The following is a 14,552-nucleotide window of genomic DNA, read 5'->3' on the forward strand; positions in this document are numbered from 1 at the left end:
ATTCCTCCAGCCTGCTAGCCTGTCTGCCTGCCTGCATGTATGCCTGCCTGCGACCTCTGTCCCGTCACAGCCTGCCTAGGTTCTATATCACTAATGCCACTGCAGTGATAGATCACCCATGCATTTGTTTGCCCTCAATGCGAGGGCTAGGTAATCAAAAAGCAATGGGTTTTCAGCCCTGTCAGACCACTGTGAGAGGCTGCTGATGCTACTGCCTTTGTGTGCCTGCCTAGCTGTCTGGTGTGAGAGGATGCTGTAATTGTCCTATAGTACAATGCAGGAGTTTTACGAGTGCAGCAACCAACAGTGTGGGGGTTTGCTACAGAGGGTGGCAGCACAACACAGTCCACACATTCAATGACAGAAGGAACGGTGGAGAGAGAGATAGAGAGAGAGGCCATTATCTGTTTGCTGTAGCTTTTCGCTGGAATATCAGAGACTATCTAAGAATTTAGACCAAATCATTTGTATTGATTCCATTGATGTGTCTCTGAGCCGGGCATTAGAGAGTCTGATTTCAGTGCCATTGTGACGTACTATTGTCTGCTGATTCCGTAAGCTCTCCTGTTATAGGCTGTCCTGGAAGAGTGTACCCTGCACAAAACATCTTGAGAGTTGTCACTGTAAAACTTTCATGACAATCATGTCTGTGGCCATGGACAACAAGATTTTTTTTCTTACGCAATGTTCCCGGGAATGTCCTCAGCAGGGAATGCAGAGGTGGTGTAGTAGCGTTCAGTATTCATGCAGAATGTGTACGTGATCATACATTTCCCCTTGAGCAGTGTAAAGGCAGGGCTAACAGGGAAATGCTATAGGAGAAGGATGGTGCAGACCAGTAGCACATTGCACATATTTTATTCTATGCTCACCTTTTGACCTTTTGATGCAATGAGCAGTTTTTTTTCTCTCAGTCTATCCATATAGGAATCACTTCATTCTGACCAGTCCATCCATCTTTACAGGTGGTAGACATGGATAAGTTAAAAAGCAGCCCATCCCCCTTATATTATACAGTGCATTTGGAAAGTATTCAGACCCCTTGACTTTTTCCACATTTTGTTACATTACAGCCTTATTCTAAAATGGATAAAAAATAAATACAAGAAATCTCATCAATCTACACACAATGCCCCATAATGACAAAGCAAAAACTGTTTTTTTGCATTTCTTTGCAAATTTATAATGAAAAAAAAACTGAAATATGACATTTACATAAGTATTCAGACGCTTTACTCAGTACTTTGTTGAAGCACCTTTGGCAGCAATTACAGCCTTGAGTCTTCTTGGGTATGACGCTACAAGCTTGGCACATCTGTATTTGGGGAGTTTCTCCCATTCTTCTCTGCAGATCCTCTCAATCTCTGTCAGGTTGGATGGGGAGCGTTGCTGCACAGCTATTTTCATGTCTCTCCAGAGATGTTTAATCGGGTTTAAGTCCGGGCTCTGGCTGGGCCACTCAAGGACATTCAGAGACTTGTCCCGAAGCTACTCCTGTGTTGTCTTGGCTGTGTGCTTTGTGTCGTTGTCCTGTTGCAAGGTGAACCTTCACCCCAGTCTGAGGTCCTGAGCACTCCAGAACAGGTTATCATCAAGGATCTCTCTGTACTTTGCTCTGTTCATCTACCCCTCAATCCTGATTAGTCTCCCAGTCCCTGCCACTGAAAAACATCCCCACAGCATGATGCTTTCACCATCCTGCTTCACCGTAGGGATGGTGCCAGGTTTCCTTCAGACGTGACACTTGGCATTCAGGCCAAAGAATTCAATCTTGGTATCATCAGACCAGAGAATCTTGTTTCTCATGGTCTGAGAGTCTTTATGTGCCATTTGGCAAACTCCAAGCAGGCTGTCATGTGCCTTTTACTGAGGAGTGGCTTTTGTCTGGCCACTCTACCATAAAGGCATGATTGGTGGAGTGCTGCAGAGATGGTTGTCCATCTGGAAGGTTCTCCCATCTCAACAGAGGAACTCTGGAGCTCTGTCAGAGTGACCATCGGATTCTTGGTCACCTCCCTGACCGAGGCTCTTCACCCCCTATTGCTCCGTTTGGCCAGCCGGCCAGCTCTAGGACGCGTCTTGTTGATTCCAAACTTCTTCCTTTTAAGAATGATGGAGGCCACTGTGGTCTTGGGGACCTTCAATGCTGCAGACAGATTTTGGTACCCTTCCCCAGATCTGTGCCTTGATACAATCCTGTCTCGGATCTCTACAGACAATTCCTTTGACCTCATGGCTTGGTTTTTGCTCTGACATGCATTGTCAACTGCGGGACCTAATATAGACAGGTGTGTGCCTTTCCAAATCATGTCCAATCAATTGAGTTTATCACAGGTGGACTCCAATCAAGTTAAAGAAACATCTCAAGGATGATCAATGGAAACAGTATGCACCTGAGCTCAATTTCTAGTCTCATAGCAAAGGGTCTGAATACTTATGTAAATAAGGTATTTCTGTTTTACATTTTTTATAAATTAGCACAGAAAAAATGTAAACCTGTTTTCGCTTTGTGAAAATGGTGTATTGTGTGTAGAGTGATGAGGATGTATTTATTTTGAATCTATTTTAGAATAAGGCTGCAATGTAACAAAATGTGGAAAAAGTCAAGGGGTCTGAATACATTGCACTGTAGCAATGCATCTGTGTCAGGAGCTTAGCCAAGCGTGAACAATTCTTTGTATTAAACTGTGTGTCTTTATGATTAGAATAGAAAGCTATACTATATATTATATATTGTGTAATGGTCAACTGTGGATGAAAGGAGTGCTCTCTTCTGATACCTGCTGTGCTGTTGAATTAGTTAGCGGAATTAAAAAGTAATCTACTGTAGAATTTCTCTAGCCTATAGCATGTTATATCATTGAAATATATAGTCGACACTGAGCTCTGTTCTGTTCAAATACAATTCCAAATCCTGCACGGGAAGAAAATGATTGAGTGTCCCGTGTGGTTCAGTTGGTAGAGCATGAGCATGATGCTCGGCTATTGGAAATGGAACGAGCTCTGTGTTTATACTGTATTTAAAAGTGACATCGTACATGTTTAATGTAGGCGATTTTTCCTTGTAAAAGTATATATGCTCTGTCTATTGCTATTGCCTGGTTCTGTCAAAACATAAAGTTGATACATGGAAGTCCACACTGCTTGTAAGCAGATCAAACGCACTTCCAGCAGCCTGTAAACAGATGCTGGTCGGGCAGCTGCAGGGATCACATTTTTGTGATCGCCTCTCTGTCACAGCCAGACCTCCTCGTACAGCAGAGACAGAGCTAGCAGATCACCTTCAGTCTCTACTACCGTGTCTGGCAGTGTAGTACAATAATGTTCTCCTTCCCTGTAAAGCAACTCACCTAGACGGAATGGAAGGGCATTCCTTGTCCAGGTTAATTGGCCGTTACCGAGGTGGATGTGGGAGGAGAGTAATAATTGGCCATGCTCTAATCTGTCCAGTGTCATCGACAGGAGGACAATCTGGGATGACACTGAGGTTTTAGAGACAGAGCTCCTTGTAAAAGCAGTGATGTCCTTTATCCCTAACTAGCACCATTGGAATATCCAAAGTCAAACCATTTACCACGGGCATTACGATTGGGTTGCGTGCAGCTGCACTCCGAATTGATGATTACTTGTGTGCTGCCAGCTGTGGGCATGTGCGCAGGATTGAAACAAACCCAAGCTGTTTTACGTTCAAAAGTCTGTTTTGTATCCAACTGACTGTATGACCAAAATTATCCTATTTACACTTTGTAATCAATTTTGACAGTAAAATAAATGTTTCGGACTCATATCGATGCCACATAGTCTGTTTTCTAAATGTGAAGTTGGATTTTAGTGGCAGTTGCTCCTTAACCCTGATGAAGGCATTCTAGAGGAGATTCCACGATACTGTTCCTTAGCTCCACTGGCCAGCTGGTTAACATGCAGGTCAAGTCAATTGAACATTATCTTTCAGGGTGAGACTGGCGCATCAATCTTTTCTCAGTACGTGTTCACCGTAAGTCTGTTTGGATAAAACCATTTTATTATTATCTACTTCGGAACATCTTTGATGACGTTCAAATCCTTAAGGGTCGATAGACACACGTGTTCAACAATCTAGCTGACATAATTAGACTTTTAGAGGATAATGACAATAGTCTTCACTTTCCTTTCATATGACAATAATAATGTATTATTTATTTTATAATATGACGGTGGTATAAAGCAGTAGTCGTGTCTATGCTGGAGAATCAAAATTACTACCCAAGCTATCATTAAGGTGAAATAACGGAACATGTTGTTAACTTAACCATCTCCAGAGGAGCTTTTCTTTGCGTACACCTCTATCTATGGAGGCAAGCGTGATTATTCTTCACCCAGGGGACAAGTTGCCCTCAGTCATAGCCCACTAACACAGAGAAAAGAGACATATGTTTAATATAACAGGCTCAAGGCCTATTGAGTGACACCATGGATGTTCTGATGTGGTATGGTGGTGGCGAGTGGAACGGCCTCCTGATAGGACTGGTGCAGGGACAGAGCGAGGTGCCGCAGGAATTCTAATTAGGTCTGTGTGACCTTTGGCTCTTCCTGCATGCACTTCGCACCCCCTCCTCTCTTCATCTCCTGCTCTCTACATCCTCTCGTCCATCCATCCCTCACTCTCTCACTCCTACAGAGATGGAGCTGTGAGAGAGGGAATGTGGGGCCTGGGCTGTAAATCATGACAAGAGGCTGACGAGCCACCTGATAAAAGCGGGACAGGGTGTTGCAGGGTGTTGGTGCTCCTTTCCTCTCTTTAACCCCCATCCCCCGCCACATTCATTCCTGTAGGACTGGTCTGGTCCAGTAGAGTGGGTGTTTTTGGCTTGGCCTGGTGCTCAGTCCGTCCAGCATCACTCAACAGTGTTGGGGAGTCTGGGGCATCACTTTTATAAATACACGTAACCTTGGCGCAGGGGCGCGAGAGGACGAGATTGGAGCAAGCAGCAGAGACTCAACTTGCGACAGCTATTCCTGGCTGAGGCTGTGTAGTGTTTGATTTGTCTTTTGTCATTTCATTAGACTAATAGTCTCCAGTGTGGGCAGGACGTCTAGCTGAGGCAGTGTCTATTGCTCTGTAGAAGGTGATCCGTGAGAGATGTACTGTATATACTCAAGGCCGGCTATCAGCCATGGGGAGGGGAATAAGCAGTCTGGGCCTGGAGCCAAGCTGGCTGGTATCCGCAGGCTTTGGAGACGTTTTTAGTCATTTGCCCTGACCGACCTCAAAGTGTCAAAGAGATAGGAACGAAGCGCTGCACTGTGGGCCACTTGTCTTAGCCTGAGACGAACGCACGCATGAGAACCTGGTAACCATGACGCTGCTGAGAGAAAGTTACGGTACGCTCCCAATGCTGGGCTACAGAGATGAAAGAGACATTGGAGCAAATTATTCCACTAGAGGAGATACCTATCTTTTGCACTGATTGTGCAGATCCTTCCAGTGCAGATACTGTTTAAGACTCAGCTCTCTCTCTCTCCTCTCTGCCAGATCTGTGCTCTGTTTTGATGACTCCTCAGAATGGCCTTTCAGTGGAAAACGGGAAGTTTCTATATGGATGATTGCCCCCTAATAGCAGAATTTGTATTGTAAACCAAAGGTTTACTGCGGAATTAGCAGTTTCTCACTGCAATCATCATTCTCTGAGGAATGGACAGTACGGTGGTATATTGTAGCTTGTTCACAGATCTATCTTGAAACAATTTGCAAAACATGCACGTCTCATGGATATTTTTAGGCAGAAAATGTGTTTGTTTCCCAGACTCCCTAAACTTGCTCTTTTAAAGAGCTTTGATTACCTTCAAATTATGAGAAAATGTAAGCTAATTGAGAAAATAAAGTGATCCAAACCCAGTTATCTTGTTGATGAAGTTCTTTGTCTTCTCAGGCAGAGTAATGATTAGGGGGTACTACGGTCCTCCAGAGGCCGGTTTAACTCTGCTGGGCGACGGCCGTGTTATTGGAGCAGTAATTAGTATTGATACAAGCCCCATCCTGGCCTGGCCACCTGGCTCCTCACGGCTAGCCCTCGCCTTCCCAAACTGCACTGAGGGCTGACAACGACTACATTTTAGAAGTGCCTTTAATTAAGATAATTAAACCTTACAATAGCTGTTTGTGTAACTCAAACAAAGACTTGGACTGTCCTCAAAAAACATAATGTGAAAGTATACAGGTGGAAACACTACAGAAGCCTGACACAGCTGCTGTAGTGAGAGACAGAGAAAGATAGAGAGAGAGAGAGAGAGAGAGAGAGAGAGAGAGAGAGAGAGAGAGAGAGAGAGAGAGAGAGAGAGAGAGAGAGAGAGAGAGAGAGAGAGAGAGAGAGAGAGAGAGAGAGAGAGAGAGAGAGAGAGAGAGAGAGAGAGAGAGGGGGGAAAGCAGGTTTACTTCTCTGCCACTGTCACCCTGCCTCTAAACACGACAGATGAGCGCTGACGCTATCAGAGCCTAAACACAATTTACCCAAAGCATCCTGTCGCTCTCCAAGTAACAAGATAAACGCTTGTTACCCTCTTAAAGATAAAACACTGAGCTGGAATCTGTGTTCGCACAACCGCTGGTGAGTCTGCAGCGAGAGCAAAGCAGCAATCAAACGCAGGCAGAGGATGCACACAGGTCCTGGGTTCACCAGTCACTGGGGAGATGTTTAATGCATGAAAGCCTAAACTGACTTGGGAAGCAGGACCTGGTAACACTATAATGCATTCACCCAGGGTTCTTCTGGGGCTTTGTGTGTCTTCTATTCCTCTGTCTGTCTGTCTTTCTACATCTCAGATGCCTGTCACGTCACTCTGCCCTTTGCTTTAAACCCGTCAATGTCAACACTGTATTCCTGCGTGGATCTCCTGTGTGACGTGAGCCCTCATTCCTCCACCCTGCTTTGCAATTTCTCTCCATGATGCCTTGCCTTCCATCTCACTGATCAAAACAGAGCAATGTCAGAGCAGGATGACAGAGACAAATCAGATGGTGTTGTAGAAGCAATCTGGTGATTGTTCTCTGATTGACAGAGGTGGGATCAAGTCACTATTATTTTAGTCACAAGCAAGTCTCAAGTCACAAGGTCCGAGTCTCAAGTTGAGTCCCAAGTAGAATGGGGCGGCAGGTAGCCTAGTGGTTAGAGCGCTGTAACCGAAAGGTTGCAAGATCCCCGAGCTGGTAAAAATCTATGTTCTGTCGCTGAACAAGGCAGTTAACCCACTGCTCCTCGGCCGTCATTGAAAATAAGAATTTGTTCTTAACTGACTTGCCTGGTACAATAAAATAATAATGGGTTGAGTCTCGACTCAAGTCCAATCATACATTCTAAGAGCAAATCGTTTTGTCAAGTAAAGAAAAAGCTATACATGCAATGAGTTGTTCAACTACACATCTTTGTCTATTTATTGAGACTACCAGATAGCTCTTTTTATTATTTTGTCTAAAACATATTTCGATTATGTAAAAATTCATTTTAACAACAAATTCCAAATGCAAGCTTCATAAGTAAATTCTAAATTTCAAGAAATGTTTGACTCACCAAAAGACCAGTAGGCCTATGCTAGTAATTGTTGCTTGATGCCCCATTGCTGGTGAGCTTGCAAAGTAAACAGTGAATATCACCAAACATTTTTTGGAGCTGCATATTTATTTATGGCCATCCTCTCCATAAAATGTGATGTTTGCACTGCACCCGATCCTATAGCTGTATAGCAAATCAGAAATCTGTTCGCTAGCTCAATGGCTCTCAAAATGTTTGACCCTTGACCCCCAAAAAGCAGTGGTTAAAAGCTTGTGACCCCGTGCACGCACGTACATGCGCGCACAATAGCTGCGCAAACGTAGCCTGCCACTACCTCCATAAACGGCACTGCGTTTTCAAAACTATAAACTATATTTTACACCTGCATTTTGAGCTGAAAGTCATTCATCTTAGCAGCCAATATCAAGAAGGCATATCATGTCACTTCTCTGGAGGCCAGAGCAAGCAGAATCATGCGGCCTACCTACCTGTATGCAGTAGCAGGTGCAGGATCGGATGGAAAGCATGGTCAGTCTACACCAAACACTATCACTTTCAAGGTCTGCTAGTCTCCAGAATACTCGTTGCCAATTGGGTAGCCCTTTTCTTCCTCACAAATACTGTATTTAATTCACCAGAATATGTTCAATATTCATCCCATAATATTGAAGGCAGGGAGATGTTACAGCTATCCTTAGACATGAAGCCAGTAGCCACCAAACTATCTGAAATATGCAAGTCACCGCAGCAATGTTCCAACATCTAGTGGAAAGCCTTCCCAGAAGAGTGGAGGCTTTTATAGCAGCAAAGGGGGGACCAACTACATATTAATGATCATGATTTTGGACGAGAATTATTACAATATGGCAAATATTTGTAAATTCTTGGATTCTATCCATGCTGGCTTTTGCGACCTACCTGAGACATGAAACAGATAGGTGGGAGGGCATACAGCCTGTCACCATCTGGCAGTCCGACGGACGAATCTGGGTTTGGTGGATGCTAGGACAACACTACCAGCCCCAATGCATAGTGCCAACTGTAAAGTTTGGTGGAGGAGGAATAATTGTCTGGGGCTGTTTTTCATGGTTTGGGCTAGGCCCCTTAGTTCCAGCGAAGGGAAATCTTAACTCTACAGCATACAATGACATTCTAGACGATTCTGTGCTTCCAACTTTTTGCCAATAGTTTGGGGAAGGCCCTTTCCTGTTTCAGCATGACAATGCCCCCGTGCATAAAGCAAGGTCCATACAGAAATGGTTTGTCGAGATCGGTGTGGAAGAACTTGACTGTCCTGCACAGAGTCCTGACCTAAACTCCATCGAACACCTTTGGGATGAATTGGAACGCCGACAGCGAGCCAGGCCTAATCGCCCAACATCAGTGCCCGACCTCACTAATGCTCTTATGGCTGAATGGAAACAAGTCCCTGCAGAAATGTTCCAACATCTAGCGGAAAGCCTTCCCAGAAGAGTGGAGGCTTTTATAGCTGCAAAGGGGGGACCAACTACATGTTAATGATCATGATTTTTGAATGAGATGTTCAAGGAGCAGGTGTCCACATACTTCTGGTCATGTAGTGTATATAAATTCAAATGGTAGGCTATATGTAACCTATTAAAATATGTCTGAAAAATATGTATTTTCCCATTCAGTTTCACACTCGCAACCCCCCAAAACCTTCTCCCCAATTTGAGAACCATTGCGCTAGCTCACCCAGCCTGTGTTGATTGACAGTTTTCTGGTCCAATCAGAGGGCTGAACATGCATTTCACTAGCCAATCTGTTGCAGTTTTTTTTGGTTTTGCAAATGCATGCTGCAGCTACGGTCTCTGACTGTGTGGAGAGTAATCCATGGAGACTCTGTGCCACAAAATGAGTGACAAAACGTGGCTAGATAATTTCAAGTCCACAGTCTCAAGTCAAAGTCAGGTCCCGAGTCTTGAGGCTCCAAGTCCAAGTCAAATCTCAAGTTATTTTTTTTCTATCAAATCGAGTCTCAAGTCATCGAATTTGTGACTCGAGACAGACTTGAGTCCAAGTCATGCGACTCAAGTCCACACGTCTTCTGATTGGTGATTAGGGAACACACAGTTCATACTCCCTGTCACTCTATTGGTTTATTTTCAAACACCAGTGACCCTATCAGTTATTATGCTTTTATATAACTGAAAAGGTGTTGTTATGAAATTGCTGCTAAAATTAGTCCTTATCGATGTGCCCTCTCCGCCTCTCATATCTGTAGTGCTGACTTCCTGTATGTGTTATTTCATCCTATTGCCAAAATATTTTTTCTTCTGTTTTTCCCTCTGTCATTTTGAGTCATTGTAGTTGATGTTTAAAAATAAAATTTCCAGCACTTTAAAATCAGATCACAGATACTGCAGTCTGTCACTAGATCACTGTATTACACCAACATACCTAAAATAGCAACAAAGAAACCACATTTAGTGTTCGAAAGAAGTCTTTGAAACTACATCAAATCACCTTTCATAGTGTTACTTTATTTTAAAACGCCAAAGAGCTATTATTGTAGTCACACGGGAAGTTTAAACAAAGAAATGAAGATTTTAAAATGTGCTGTGGACAGAATGTGAAAGGTCCAGGCTGGTGTTCGTTGTGATTCAAGTAATGGTCAGCGTGTCCGTGCAGCATCAGGGCTTTTAACAGTTGGGTTGGTGTTCAGCCCAGGCAGCGTACTGGCACTGATGTGTTCTCCTCCACTCCTCCTCGGGGGGATAACAAAGGTTGAACACGGTAGCTACAGACAGCTGAGACTGCTTCATTCAGAGATTACAAATTAGCTAACAGAGTGATGCACATTTTGAACAGAGTCCCATTTCCCATGTGAGTTCAGAGATAATCCACACATTAGCATTCTGTGTTGGTGAGAAAGGTCTGTCTTATTATGATGAACTGAGGCTCTGTTCTAATGTCCTCACTACTGACTTTACTGTCCTCACATACCACCTACTGTAGCATGGAGTAATGAATGAATTAATGTACTGGCTATGCATTCTATTTGGCATGCTAGTATGGTTGTTGGAACATAGTGTTTTAGCCTAGATTTAACATTAAAATGGAGACCTGAGCATGCATTGTTAAGAATCAGGCTCGCTGTTAGTAGTGGCTCCTATTCAAACAGATGACTGGCATAGTAGTATTGATTTCATTAAAGTGATTGACATGATATGTGTAGAAATCTATTTATTGGGGGGTTATCAATCAATGTAGTATTGACTACGCAGAATTTTCCTGATCCCGGATTTTTCCTGGGTGATCTTATGGGATGTTTTGTGAAAAATCATCCATTGTTGAGAGTTGATTGATGCATAATTCTGAACATTAATGAAAGTGAAATGCTGACTGTAGTGGAGATTCAGTTTGCTGAACCTCCACCTCCCTCTCTCCCCACAGGTGGTGAGCTCCACCTGAGGATGGCAGGAGATTCTCAAGTCCATATGGACCACGACATGGAGATAGGAGTCACACCCACAGCGGTAAGAACATGTTTTCCATATGCACATACAGTCCTCCCCCTCCCCCAATTGTCCTGTGCAACACTGCTGGGAGGTAGAGAGAGAGAGAGGGGGCAGAGCAAGGAAGCGGGAAAGAAAGAGGGGATGGTGAAAGATGGAAGTGTCTGGTGTAAGGGAAAATATAAGGGGACGAGAGAGAACCATTGTGGATCATGAGTTTCCTATAAGACGGGTGATCATGTGTGTGTGCCTGTCTGTCTCTGCAGAAGAGGATGGATGGATGGTTCAGCCCACTACTATGGAGAGGATTGTGAGAAAACGACTCACACGTCCTGATAATGGATGGTGAAATAGTCCAGGTTATTTGTCTTCATTCCAGAGACGATTGAATTTATTCTTCCTAACCGAGTGTGGGGAGGCAAACCAATTGTGGAAAAACACCAGCACACAGCAATTGCTAATGAATCTGTTGGAGTGTCAGCACTGCGGACATCATTGACTCTGGGATGGCCAAACGTGGGCTCGCTGAACTACTGTAGCACTGTCTGTGATGGCTTCATCAATCACTCAATTAGAAATTTCTTCAACACTCTCAAATAGAAACAAAAAGGTCCATTGTCAGGAGAACTTGCAATGCAGGACATTTAAAACCTGTAGTGTGTTGAAGGTTTAAAAATGTCCATTCTAATCCACATAATAATTCACATTTCCTGTTGCTGCAGGATTATTTTCCTGCTGTAGCAAACTGTTTCAAATTAAGATCCGACATCTGTACAATTAAAGGCCTTGAGGAAACATAAACTGATTTTGTTGTAGGAGGGGGTCTAAAAGCTACCTTTTCCCAAGGAAATACATGTTGAAGTGACCCATGTGTTCTCCCAAACACAGGTCAAAGATCCCAATGTCATTGAGTGACTAATTGCTGTAATTGTCAATGGGTGTTGTCTTTCACTTCACCGTCAAACCTCTCATTACCGTATAATCTAGAGAAAGATCAATATGTAAATAAATAAAGCAACATCTGATACATGGAATACTCTCCTAATGTGTGTGTACATAGAACTACAATGAAGAGACCCTAGCTAGAATTTCACAGCAGCTATGTTTCCATTAACTTGTCCAGTGATTTTTTTGTCGACATTTAGAACATTTTCATCGAAAACAGATTCAACAATTGCCTGCTATCTTGTGTCGATAAAAACAGCTGTCTGAAATGACGTCACAACTAAGAAAAAAACAACTGTGTTGAATACAAATTAAGTGGTTGATATGTTTACATTACCCATTTAGGCAAATTGCGGATGAATAAATTGGTGACAGGCTGTATGCTCTCCCACCTATCTGTTTCATGTCTCAGGTAGGCCGCAAAAGCCAGCATGGATAGAATCCAAGAATTTACAAATATTTGCCATATTGTAATAATTGTCGTGTCAATGTATTGTCACAGTCCATGCCATGGTGAAACTTACACTCCTGTAGATCTGACATAATTGGATAGGGAAACTTGCGTCCAGCAAATCAGAAAGCAAGTCGAAGAAAATCAGCCATTGTTGAAAGTCAGGACAAGGATCCTGCAAACAAACGTTATTTTTATACCTGAAAAAAAGATTTAGCAGGCAGTAGGCATATAGAAATAAATGTGGAGTGGAGCTTCATAGTTATGTGTTGATATCACGTGCCCTGCATATTAGTCAATCATAATTTATTTTAAAAAACACTGTTTCTATCATAATTTGTCTCGATAAATAAACTTTGACAAAAGAAAAATCCACCCTTTGAATGGATAAATTCATAGATTTTTTTTTAAACAATATTTCCCCAATATCTGCTGTTTCCATTACACGTTGCAAAGATTTCTTTTGAGCATTGCTTTTGTCGAATAAACTTGGGTCAAAGGAAACCTGCCTACAGTATTCAGATCTTTATTTAAATCATTTGCAAGACTATAGCATGTATTTTGAAGGTTGTGTCTTTAATTTGAATTCCTTCAATCGGGAGCCATTATTTCAGTTTTGGACCTGGAGCGGAATAATATTCAACACAGGTTGCAAAAAAAAAAGAGTCGTGTGGCAGTTTCGGAGGTGTCTGATTAACACCCTGATCTTCAGAGGGCACAGGAGGAGCAACACCACTACGGCAATACCACATTTCAATTAACAACTGAGCTCGTTGTCTCCAACGATCAGGATACAGAGTGCCAATATACCCTTGGCCTGTGTGTGTTGGGGGATAGAGTAGGAGCTGAGAGGGACGGGACAGTGGGGTGTTCCTATGTTCCTATCCAGACCTGCCAGTGTCCCATAGGGGGTGATGTACAGCACTAGGGACAGGGGAGGCACAGCTGTGGAGCCAGATCGCCTGGCTGGAGCTAGGCCAGCAGTGAGGAAGGAAGGCCCTGTACCCTTATGTTCTCTCTCTCCTTTTCTTCCCTTTTTTCCCTTTCTTCTTCCTCCCACAGTGATGGCGCACCATGTGCTTGGAGAAACACTCTCTCACACAATGTTATGGGAGCAGTGCAGCTACAGTATCAGGGCCCTTAATTTAATTTAACAAGAGCATCGTATGCAGTCCTCGCCCAGCACTGTTGTAGCAGAGATACAGTTGTTTAAATACACTTAGGTTGGAGTCATTAAAAGTTGTTTTTCAATCACTCCACAAATGTATTGTTAACAAACTATAGTTTTGGCAAGTCAGTTAGGACATCTATTTTGTGCATGACACAAGTATATTTTTTATTGTTTACAGACAGATTATTTCACTGTATCACAATTCCAGTGGGTCAGAAGTTTACATACACCACGTTGACTGCCTTTAAACAATTTGGAAAATTCCAGAAAATGATGTCATGGCATTAGAAGCTTTTGATAGGCTAATTGAAATAATTTGAGTCAATTGGAGGTGTACCTGTGGATGTATTTCAAGGCCTAACTTCAAACTTAGTGCCTCTTCGCTTGACATCATGGGAAAAGCCCAAAAAATCAGCAAAGACCTCAGAAAAAAATTGTAGACCTCCACAAGTCTGGTTCATCCTTGGGAGCAATTTCCAAACATCTGAAGGTACCACGTTCATCTGTACAAACAATAGTACGCAAGTATAAACACCATGGGACCACGCGGCCGTCATACCGCTCAGGAAGGAGACGCATTCTGTCTCCTAGAGATGAATGTACTTTGGTGCGAAAAGTGCAAATCAATCCCAGAACAACAGCAAAGGACCTTGTGATGATGCTGGAGGAAACAGGTACAAAAGTATCTATATCCACAGTAAAATGAGTCCTATGTCGTTATTACCTGAAAGGCCGCTCAGCAACACAGAAGCCACTGCTCCAAAACCGCCATGAAAATGCCAGACTACGGTTTGCAACTGCACATGGGGACAAAGATCGTACTTTTTTGAGAAATGTCCTCTGGTCTGATGATACAAAAATAGAACTGTTTGGCCATAATGACCATTGTTATGTTTGGAGGAAAAAGGGGGATGCTTGCAAGCCGAAGAACACCAATTCAAACGTAAGGGACGGGGGTGGCAGCATCATGGTGTGGGGGT

General features: G+C 43.1%; 1 protein-coding gene across 2 annotated transcripts in view; it reads left to right on the top strand.

The window, feature by feature from the left end:
* Nucleotides 1–14,552, top strand: part of LOC129831881 (G protein-activated inward rectifier potassium channel 4-like) — a 38,094-nt gene that overhangs the window by 853 nt on the left and 22,689 nt on the right. For both annotated transcript variants that reach the window (XM_055895430.1, XM_055895429.1), the window contains exon 2: nt 10,944–11,026. In XM_055895430.1, coding sequence (XP_055751405.1) covers nt 10,964–11,026 — 63 coding nt within the window. In that variant the 5' untranslated portion in view covers nt 10,944–10,963. The remainder of the gene's footprint in view (nt 1–10,943; nt 11,027–14,552) is intronic.

The sequence above is a fragment of the Salvelinus fontinalis genome, chromosome 33 (assembly GCF_029448725.1).
Source record: "Salvelinus fontinalis isolate EN_2023a chromosome 33, ASM2944872v1, whole genome shotgun sequence".
Taxonomy (NCBI): Eukaryota; Metazoa; Chordata; class Actinopteri; order Salmoniformes; family Salmonidae; genus Salvelinus; species Salvelinus fontinalis.